General features: G+C 37.8%; 1 protein-coding gene and 1 pseudogene across 1 annotated transcript; both read left to right on the top strand.

Moving 5' to 3' along the window:
* Window positions 1-620: 620 nt before the first annotated feature.
* On the top strand, window positions 621-1,862 carry LOC9321920. The gene is made up of 2 exons (XM_002885808.2): window positions 621-1,184; window positions 1,415-1,862. Exons 1-2 carry the CDS (start codon window positions 806-808, stop codon window positions 1,783-1,785), a joined length of 750 nt encoding a protein of 249 aa, XP_002885854.1. The 5' UTR covers window positions 621-805; the 3' UTR covers window positions 1,786-1,862.
* A 516-nt stretch (window positions 1,863-2,378) lies between these two features.
* LOC110230118 lies at window positions 2,379-9,090 on the top strand (annotated as a pseudogene).
* Window positions 9,091-11,615: the final 2,525 nt, after the last annotated feature.

The raw sequence follows: 11,615 nt of genomic DNA, 5'->3' as shown, positions 1-11,615 counted from the left end.
TCCTTATTTTACTATACTATGAAAGTATGAATTCTCGCTTGTACTTATACGAAAGAAGTAGTTTAACCGGTTGATCTTGGAGAACTTTTTGGAAGAGAAACAAATATATATTGAATCATAATTTTGATGACGGAAGCAAATAATTTGCATAATTTGGTTCTCGGTCAAAATTCATTATAGGTCGCAAAGTATGGAACTACTTGATTAAAAATAGTGCTAAAATTATTTGTATAAAAAAACTAGTAATAAAATGGAGAAAACCTTTAATATGAACTAAATTCAGCACCATGCTCAACACCAAAAGAAAACCAATACAATGTTGTATGTATTTATTTGTTATTCATTCAATATCACATGTTTGTTATTCGAAAACTTAAGAAAATGGAGTGGTTGAAAAAGAAATCTCTCTAAGTCACAACCACTACATTATTGCTTTAGAAATATAAAAAGCCTAAAGCCGTATTTTTCGTTACTTCTTTATTTGTCCCTTATGTGTGTCCCTCATTTATAAAAAATAACCTCATAATTCTTCCTTTTTTCCAGAAATTAATCAAAACTACATATACTTTTGGGACGATTTGTTATATCATTTTTAATTTATTTAATTTTCTTAGAGGGGACCAAAACATATCTAAAATGTTATTAATTTTAGTGTTATTTAAACGTTAGAAAAATGTTCGTGTATGTATATGTATGCAACCATGAATATATTTAGTCCAAAAGATAACCCATAAATTGCGCACACAACTACACATATATATACATATGTCCTCCAAACTCAAAGAACATCATATGCACACAGACGATGGATTGGTTCTCATGGCTGTCTAAAACCGACCTTGATCCGACCCTAAGCTACGAGTACGGACTCATCTTCGCTCAAAAGAAGCTCCAGAGTGAAGACATAGCTCTTTTCAACCACAACTTTCTCCGGCGACTTGGTATTAGTGTAGCCAAACACCGCGTAGAAATTCTCAAACTCTCAAAGAGAGAAACACAAGCACTTAGTTCCTATCAGCATCGTCCCTTCTCGGCCAAACTCATGTCCGTCGTCATCAAGGCCACCAAAAGTGTCTGCAATCGCTTAAACAAGTGGCTTTATCTCGGAGGAACTGCCGTGGTTGAACCTCTTAAGGAGAAACAGTCGCCGACGCGAGCCTGCCGTACCGCAGCGGTTTTGACTGGTAGGTCAAGATAATGCACCTAATCACGAATTATTTGTTTACATATAACTAATTACAACAAAAAACAGCATTTATGAGTGAAGCTAGAAGTCTAAGTTTTGTAGATCCATGAGTCCTTTTTAAAAAAAAAAGTTATGTCGAGATTATTAGGGTTTATGGTTGAAGACTTGAAGTGGTGTTAGTTAAAACTTTTTTTTTATATGTTGACAAAACTAGCTAACAACTTTCAGGTAATAATAATAAAGTCAATGCTGAAAAAGCTGAGGTACAAGTGGAGAGATTACCTGTGATCAAGAGGAAAAGGATAGCGAAATCTGGACCGTTGGATCTAAAACATGGAATGCAAGAGAAAATGACGTTAGTAAGCAACCGAAGCATGAACCTATCTGGACCGTTGGATCGAAGTGTCCAAGAAAGACTCATATTAGCTTATAGAAGCCCTGTTGTGTCGGGACAGTTAGATGGAAACTTAAACGAACGGTTGAGATTATCAGGGCCGTTGAAAGGAAGACCACCGAGCCCAAGTGTATATGTGGAGTACAATAAAAGAGACGATGACACACGATGGGATGCTATGTTTCATAACTTGAAGCCTACATAGATCTTGAGTAGAAATTGTTTTTGTTTGAGTTTGTAAAATGGATGTACTTATGTGGAATAATAAAACTATTACCCTCTGGTTCAAGAAAAAAAAATTATGTACTTTTATCTTTAATATTTTTTTTTTTTTTGTCATTGGAGAGCTCATTTACACCAACATCACGTTTAAAACAGGGGAGGAAAAAAAAAAAAAAAGGAAATACAAAAAAATATAACCCATGATCAAATCAGAAAAGAGAACCTAAAAGAAAAAGGAGATAAAACATAGAAAATACTAATAGCTAGAAAGAACATTGAGTGGGATGAACTAGGGAAGTTTCTTGTCTGATGGTAATGGATTGGAAACAACACGACCCTGCTAAAGACCTCAATCAGTTAATGTATTACATCAGATTTTCGATCTTTCATTGGATATGTAACCATGCTTGTTGTGGGGGAGGAGCAATAGTAGCATGTTGTAATGACATGGCTTTCTAACGTTTTTAGAGTCTCATTTCCATATTATTTTCTTGCATTTTTGTTTCGTCTTTTAAGTACTTTAAGGCCATTTGCATATTTTTCAAGTCTTCCTATTCTTAGGGACTTTTGACGAATATGACGGACTTTGGAGCTAAAATATGGAGAAAGCGTGAAAAGGAGGTGAGCATGAGTTAGAGCCAAGGATTTTGGAGGACTAATAATCGAGAAGACTAGATAAAGTTGTACAAGTATTGGACTTGAACCACCGAGAGTCCTCTACGACCGAAATGCAAACGGTCTGTGTCCTTTGGAGCAACATACCATGGATACCTTCTTACCAATCCCAAGTTGATAACATAGGTGCAGAGAAGAATGGTCGACAGACCAAAACAACTTCCCGTGCTCAACTACCACATTGTGGATTGAAAGCCCCTGGCCTAGATCTTTCGCATCGAAGCGTGTATGAAAGCTTTCCTACCACATTTTGAATCAAAGTGTTTAGTTTGAGCTAATCATATTACTAGCCATTTTCATTTAGTTTGAGCCACTGTTCAATATTACACAACGGAAACCAAATTAGCATAGATTATTCTTTTATAAAATAGATTAAAGATTCAAGTACCGCTTTACCCTTAAGCTTTCATAATTCAAACAATTAATTAACTGGTTCACATAATCAGGTAAGAATGTCTAATTTGCTCACACCAAATCTGATTTCTACTTAGCCATTATGTATTTTAATATCTCAAATTTTAAAATTTGTTAATTATTCAACTTTTTAATAAATGTCTTAGCAATGACAAATACACGAGATATCATATTTGACTAGAGAATTAGGTCTTAAGACGGGTGTTAGAATAGGTCTCTCGACCCCTTACACTTGGGTTCAACCAACATTTGGAAGTGTCTTAACCCGCTAGACACTCCATTTTATTCATCCACCCTCAGCCCTCATTGGTCTTCTCATAACCAATTAGTTACACTATTCGATGACTAGTTGGTCGAATACATTAGTAATAGAAAAAAATGAGCCTTCGACACTGAAAAAAAAACAAAAACCGTTAAAATATTTAACGAAAATTTTGTTTTTTGTTTGGTGGCTTCTCAGGACTCTTACAAAGGGCAATTTAGGTTTGACATGAGATTTCTTCACAAACCAGATGTGAAGATTGCGATTGCTAAGGCATGGAAGGCTGGTGTCAGTACTAGGGGTTTCTTGGTGTCTCACAGATTGCGAGCTTGCAGAAAGGCTTTGAGTACCTGGAAGAAAAATAACAATTTGAATTCTCAGGTGAAAATTCAGCTTTGTGAGGATGCCTTAGAAAAAGCCCAATCTGAAATGTGGCCTAATTTGCTGCAAGTTCATGTGCTGAAGAGAGAGTTAGCTAAAGCATACAGAAGTGAAGAGGCTTACTGGAGGCAAAGAAGGAGACAACAGTGGCTGAGAGCTGGAAACATGAATTCAAAATTCTTCCATGGAGCTGTTAAAGGGAATAGGGCCAGAAAAAGGATTGAAAAATTAAAAGATACTCAGGGGATTATTCAACGTTCTGAGGCTGCCAAAGGGGAAGTAGCTACTGCTTATTTTAATAACCTCTTTAAATCTTCCAATCCTCAGAGTTTTCATGAATGGTTTGAGGGTTTTCCTGCTAAAGTCACGGCTGACATGAATGAGTCTTTAGTTGATGCGGTTTCACCAAAAGAGATAAGAGATGCAGTGTTTTCCATTAAGGCTTCCAGTGCTCCTGGTCCGGATGGGATGACGGCGTTATTCTTTCAACAATTCTGGGATGTGGTTGGTCTTCAGATTATCAAAGAGATTCAAGACTTCTTTGATTTGGGTATTCTTTCTGCTGAATGGAACTATACCTACCTTTGTCTTTTACCAAAAGTGTTGCAGCCCTTAGAGATGGTGGATTTGAGGCCAATTAGTTTGTGCTCTGTCTTGTACAAAGCTATTTCCAAGATTTTGGTTAATCGTCTCCAACCTTTCCTGCCTCAGATTGTTTCAGTGAATCAGTCTGCTTTTGGTTCTGAAAGATTGATCACTGATAATATTTTAGTGGCACATGAAGTGGTGCACAGTCTTAATACACATTCTGAGATTGCTTCCATGTTTATGGCTGTGAAGACTGATATGTCTAAAGCATACGATAGGGTAGAGTGGAGCTACCTTAGAGCTTTGTTGTTGGCCTTGGGCTTTCATATTAAGTGGATTGAGTGGGTGATGTGTTGTGTTTCCACAGTCACTTTTTTCTGTGTTAATCAATGACCAATCATTTGGTATGATTTCTCCTCAGCGAGGCATAAGACAGGGAGATCCTTTGGGTCATTTTCTCTTTGTTTTGTGTACTGAAGGCTTAACCCATCTTCTTAATAAAGGTCAGCGGGAAGGAAAACTTCAAGGAATCAGTTTCAGTGAGGATGGCCCGGAAATTCATCACTTATTGTTTGCTGATGATAGTCTCTTCATGTGTAAAGCTTCAGAAGATCAGTGCTTGTTTCTGAAGGAGATTCTCAATAGATATGGGGCGGCTACAGGGCAATGCATCAATTTAAATAAGTCTTCCATCACCTTCGGCTCTAAGGTGAACCTTGTTCTTAAAAAAAACATTCAAACTAGTTTGGGTATCATCAAAGAAGGTGGGGCAGGGACTTATTTAGGTATGCCCGAGTGTTTCAGTGGCTCAAAGGTGGAACTTCTCAGTTTTATCAAAGACCGATTAAGAGCAAAGCTTTCTGGTTGGTTTGCTAGATTCTTATCTCAAGGAGGGAAGGAAGTTCTTTTAAAGTCTGTGGCTTTAGCAATGCCAGTCTTCATAATGTCTTGTTTTAAACTTCCTAAGACGACGTGTACCACGCTGTCTAGTGCAATGGCAGATTTCTGGTGGAGTAATTCTGAACATGGGAACAAAACTCACTGGCTTAGTTGGGAAAAACTCTGTCTTCCAAAGGCTCTTGGTGGGCTGGGATTTAGGGACATCCAGACCTTTAATCAAGCTCTCCTTGCTAAGCAGGCTTGGAGAATTCTGCAGTTTCCTGAGTGTTTGTTTGCTAGACTTATGAAAAGCAGGTACTTCCCTCAATCTGAGTTTTTGACTGCCAACCTTGGTGCAAGACCCTCTTATGCTTGGAAAAGCATTATGTTTAGAAGAGATCTATTGGTTCAGGGAATCAACAAGAATATTGGCAATGGGAAGTCCTTTAAAGTCTGGATTGATGAGTGGATTGAAGATGATGTTTGGCGTGCTCCATACAGGCGTAATTATTTTTTCAATCCTGACTTACGGGTGTCTGAGCTCATTGATTGGGATAAAAGAGAATGGGATCCGCAGAAGCTGGCTTTTCACTTTCCCCCGGATGATATTCTTAGAATAAAGAAGATCAGGCTTGTTACTGAATTGGCTGATTTTTATTCGTGGAAGCATAATAAGATTGGGGATTTTTCTGTTAAATCAGCTTATTGGCTCGCATCCCAAACTTGTAATCTGCAAACTCGGTTGCAAGCTGAACAGTTGCCTTCAACTAATGATCTAAAAGCAAAGGTATGGAGCCTGAAAACGGACCCAAAAATCCAAGTCTTTATCTGGAAAGTACTTTGTGGTGCTCTACCTGTGGCAGCTAGTATGAAGCAGAGAGGGATGCATGTGGATAATACATGTCAGTTATGTGGAGAAGAGGATGAATCTGTAAATCATGTGTTATTCTCATGTTCTATGGCGAGACAGGTCTGGGCCCTGACAGATATTCCTTGTCCAAGCTGGGGGTTCCATAATGGTTCTGTTCCATAATGGTTCTGTTTCGACCTGTTTGTCATCATTGTGGTGTTGTTGGGCATATTAGGCCAAGGTGTTTCAGATTGTTGAGGGAGAGAAATCGAATGAAGAATGCTTATGATGTGAGATTTCATGGTCCTACATGTTATCATTGTGGAGTTCAAGGGCATATTAAGAGGAATTATTTCAGATTCATTCGAGAATCCAGTCATGTAGGCTTAAGGCGCAGGAAGATTTGGGTTAGGAAAGATGATTTCTATGGAGGTGGTGTACTAGGCTATCAACCTCGTATTGCAAAGCGGGGAGAATTTTCCAAGTAGTTTTGACCATGTTGTGACTCATTCAGGGGGAGAATGATGATGTGTTTCGTGTTGTTGTTTTGGAGTTAGAACTGATGAGTTCACAAACATAGTCAAAAAGGGGGAGAATGAAGATGTAGCTGTAGTCTGATGAAGTTGTTGAATGAGTTAAGAAGTAATACAAGTTTTTGTCTGATAGAGTTCCTGAATGATTCAAGAAGTAAGTCAAGATGCGACTGTTTTTGTGTGTGTGTCGGTTTCTAGAAGGTTTGAGAAGATATGGTTGGAGCGTGTTTAGAGGATGAATCACAAAGGAAAAAGGACTTAAAGAGATTTGGAAGACTTGATGAAAGTGGAGTTTAATGAAGAAAAGGAAAAGTGTAAAAGGAAATTTACTTTTTCTTATGGAAATTGGAAATCTTCTCCTATGGTGATTAGGAAATCGTTTTGGCTATATATGGAGGAGCTGAGGACGTCTTGGAGAAGCAAGAGAGCTGAGGCATAAAGAAGAAATCTTTGAGAGCTTTCGGTGAGATTGTGTGCAACTTAGTTTTGCGGGTTTGTGCTTGTGTGATCAAGTGGTTTTGTTTTGAAGTCTAGGCTCAAGGGGAGTTTAGCTCAGGGTTAGGTTATCCTGATTAAATCTAGACTCAAGGGGAGTTTAGTTAAGGGTAGAGATTATCCTTAAGGTTTCACGTTATAGAAGGGAGCGGTAAATCAAGAGGGTTGGGCTTGTTTTACGCGTTTGCGAATTGGTTGTAATTTGCTTTCTTGTTCTAGTGGAATCGAAATCTGGACGTGGTCCCGGGGAGTAGGAAAAACCGAACCTCGTTAACAAATTTATTGTCTCGTTTACTTTCCGCAATTTATCGTACCTCATCCGCACTTACAATTGGTATCAGAGAAGGTTCTCGATAGAGATTTAGTCTTGTTTCGGGTAGATCAAGGGTGAGGTCAGGAAATCGTTTAGGAGATCGTTCAGGAAGTAAGACAGAGTTTGATATCAAGATTGATGGAGATATTGAGTTTGCCATTCAAGAAGCGGTTCTCATGGAATGAGGGAAACAGATCTCTTCACGGTTTTAGGGCTAATGGAAAAAGAGATGAGTTGGACAATTCATCGAAGGGCAAACAATGTTTTGAGTGCAAAGGTTTTGGACATGTGCGTTTGGAATGTGCGAATTTGCTGAAGCAAAAGAAGAAGAGATTTATCATGAGTGATTCTGAAATTGACTCAGATGATGGTGAAGAATTGAAGAATTTTGTGGCGTTTACAACTTTTGAGTCTAGTTCTGCAGCAAAGTCTGGATCAAGGTCTACATCAGCATCTGCATCAGGGTCTGCATCAGTATCTGCAACAGGATCTGCAATTGGAAGTGTCAATGATCAAAGTGATGACGATGAAAGTATCAGTGATGAAGAGTTTCATGAGAATTACAAAGCCTTATATGAGCATTGGCTTAAAATAGTTGAAGAGAATTCAATGTTAACTAAGGAGAAACTCAAGTTAGAGGCTAAAGTCATTGAAGCACAAAAATATGCGGTAGAAAAAGAAGAAGAAGCATCACAAGCTAAAGTACAACTTGAAGAAACTCAAAAGAATTTGAGGATGCTTAATAATGGCACAAAGAAGTTGGATCATATTCTGAATATTGGCAAGACTGATAAGTGTGGCCTTGGATTTGAAGGAAAACTTTCAAAATCGGATCCAATGTTTGTTTATGGTGGAAAAATCACGTCTAGATCAGGAAGTGTGTCAGAAACTACAACTGTGGCAGAGACTGCATCAGGTACGAGAACTACTATAGAGACTGCATCAGCTTTAAAGAAAAATTCAGAATTGAAGAATGCACCTCAAAGAATTTTTCGACCTGTTTGTCATCATTGTGGTGTTGTTGGGCATATTAGGCCAAGGTGTTTCAGATTGTTGAGGGAGAGAAATCGAATGAAGAATGCTTATGATGTGAGATTTCATGGTCCTACATGTTATCATTGTGGAGTTCAAGGGCATATTAAGAGGAATTATTTCAGATTCATTCGAGAATCCAGTCATGTAGGCTTAAGGCGCAGGAAGATTTGGGTTAGGAAAGATGATTTCTATGGAGGTGGTGTACTAGGCTATCAACCTCGTATTGCAAAGCGGGGAGAATTTTCCAAGTAGTTTTGACCATGTTGTGACTCATTCAGGGGGAGAATGATGATGTGTTTCGTGTTGTTGTTTTGGAGTTAGAACTGATGAGTTCACAAACATAGTCAAAAAGGGGGAGAATGAAGATGTAGCTGTAGTCTGATGAAGTTGTTGAATGAGTTAAGAAGTAATACAAGTTTTTGTCTGATAGAGTTCCTGAATGATTCAAGAAGTAAGTCAAGATGCGACTGTTTTTGTGTGTGTGTCGGTTTCTAGAAGGTTTGAGAAGATATGGTTGGAGCGTGTTTAGAGGATGAATCACAAAGGAAAAAGGACTTAAAGAGATTTGGAAGACTTGATGAAAGTGGAGTTTAATGAAGAAAAGGAAAAGTGTAAAAGGAAATTTACTTTTTCTTATGGAAATTGGAAATCTTCTCCTATGGTGATTAGGAAATCGTTTTGGCTATATATGGAGGAGCTGAGGACGTCTTGGAGAAGCAAGAGAGCTGAGGCATAAAGAAGAAATCTTTGAGAGCTTTCGGTGAGATTGTGTGCAACTTAGTTTTGCGGGTTTGTGCTTGTGTGATCAAGTGGTTTTGTTTTGAAGTCTAGGCTCAAGGGGAGTTTAGCTCAGGGTTAGGTTATCCTGATTAAATCTAGACTCAAGGGGAGTTTAGCTCAGGGTAGAGATTATCCTTAAGGTTTCACGTTATAGAAGGGAGCGGTAAATCAAGAGGGTTGGGCTTGTTTTACGCGTTTGCGAATTGGTTGTAATTTGCTTTCTTGTTCTAGTGGAATCGAAATCTGGACGTGGTCCCGGGGAGTAGGAAAAACCGAACCTCGTTAACAAATTTCTTGTCTCGTTTACTTTCCTCAATTTATCGTACTTCATCCGCACTTACATAGGATATTTATTCAAATTATTATTATTACATAGATTTTTGAACAAAAAAAAAAATGGATCCTTAGAGGTACCAAAATATATCATTGGATTGTTCTCCTTTGACATGGAAGAGGCCAAGTGTGACTATACCATTAGCACAACAAATGAACTAACACTTACATTTAGAGTTGTTTTTTTAGTGAAAATAAGATAGAGCGTTGTCAGGAAAAGAAGAAGAAGATAAAGCAAATTATAAAAATGTGGTACGAAAGACAGGTAATGGCGAACACGTAGGTTTTCATAACCCAGTCAACTAAGAAACGTGATTCTTGGACGAAAATCATTCTATAATAGAGTATTATCGTATCGATTTTAAAACAATAGAATTAAGAGAGAATAATAAGAATTTATGAAGTAAATTTATGTTTCAGAAGAATAATAAGAATTTTTTTAATTCGATAGTTAATATTTGTAGGTGAATAATAAGATTTTTGTTTACTATATATGCTGAATTAATCTATATTAAACAAAATCAAAGTTTGTATAAAAACATGGAAACATAATAGTCATGAAAGAACTAAGTACGTGATTGGAAACACGTTTATAGGGAAGTTACGGATTCTCCTCGCTGAGTCACCAGCAATCAAGATAACTAATAGAGGTTCCTTAAAATTTGGAAACTGCTTTTTAACGTTGAGCGTTATCACACTCTAAATTCAAGAGTTATAACGCAACTAAATCCACAAAATCTCTTAATTTTTTGGAGAAAATCAATTTCAAATATATTTTATGAGAGATGCTTATCAGTTCAAATAGTTTTCACGTAAGATTTTGTAAGTCTCAGTCAAATTGCGAATCTAAATTCAGATTTTTCTAAATATTAAAATAAGATATTAATTTTCCACAAATCTCTATAAATATGAGACCTAAATCTAGGGGTGTCAAAATGGTTTTAAATTCATGGATCAATCCAAACCAATCCAACTCATGGATCTAATGAGTTGAAAATTTGGATATTAATGGATTAATGGATTGAATGGTTTAATGAGTTTCATGAGTTGGATTGAAATGGTTTGGTTAAAATGGATTAATAGGTTATCCATAACCAAACCAATAAAAATTAAATAATTGAATATCAAATATGTAAACCAAATATAACCGAATTGAATAGCTAAACCGATTTTAGTAAACCGAAACAAACATAATTTTCTTAAATCGCTTAACCTTCGATCTCTCTCGGCGTCAAATCTCTCACTGCCGATCTCTCTCAATCTTATGGTTTCACCGGCAAATCCATCGACAACGTTAAACGACGAAGCCAACAACGCCTTTCACCGGCAAAGCCACTGACACTCGAATCCCTCATCGCCACTCATGGAGTCTTTGGTCGTTGTTTTGGGACATTGGTCAAACTGTCGATTGCGTTAGTGTAACCGTGTTGCAAGCGTAAACCTTTTTTTGTGATCAATTTATGAACCAATGATCATAGATACAAGTATTTCGATGGCATTGATAATGACAATTTCGACTACACTCTATGACGGAATTTCGCTATGGTGAGTGATGATCAAATTAGTTGATGATGTTGATGACGATGACGATGACGATGACAATGACGACGACGACGACGACGACGACGAGGACGACGATGACGATGACGATGACGACGACGATGACGACAATGACGACGACGACGACGACGATGACGACGACGAGGACGACGATGACGACGACGACGACGACGATGACGACGACGATGACGACGATGACGACGACGACGATGACGATGACGACGACGATGACGATGACGACGACGATGACGATGAAGACGATGACGACGACGACGATGACGACGACGACGAAGACGACGACGACGACGACGACGATGACGATGACGGTGATGGTGATGGTGATGGTGATGATGACGACGACGACGAAGATGATGATGATGGTGGTGAATTGATGACGATGGAGTGATGAAGATGATGATGGAGTGATGATGATGATGGTGGTGGTAACATGATAGTTACTAATTATCAATTAATAAGGATTTAAATTATAAGAAAACTATGTTATGGATCAACTCATTAAATCCATTAATCCATTCATTTAAATGAGTTATGGGTTAATCCAAACCATTTGCTAAATGAATTGGATTGATTCATTAACCATTAAACACTAAATCAATATAGATATGGGTTGGTTTGGTTTGGTTTAACCAACTTGACACCCTTACCTAAATCTAATAATTCTTCACTCAAGTTTTTTAAGTTTTCTCCATTGATG

This window comes from Arabidopsis lyrata, assembly GCF_000004255.2.
Source record: "Arabidopsis lyrata subsp. lyrata unplaced genomic scaffold ARALYscaffold_3, whole genome shotgun sequence".
NCBI lineage: Eukaryota > Viridiplantae > Streptophyta > Magnoliopsida > Brassicales > Brassicaceae > Arabidopsis > Arabidopsis lyrata.
Note: the sequence above shows the minus strand (reverse complement) of the source record. Positions and strands in the feature narration are given on the sequence as shown.

Coding starts and splice junctions, on each gene's coding strand:
- LOC9321920 (XM_002885808.2), top strand. CDS start 806: ATGGATTGGTTCTCATGGCTGTCTAAAACCGACCTTGATCCGACCCTA. Junction 1,185..1,414: donor TACCGCAGCGGTTTTGACTG/GTAGGTCAAGAT, acceptor AACAACTTTCAG/GTAATAATAATAAAGTCAAT.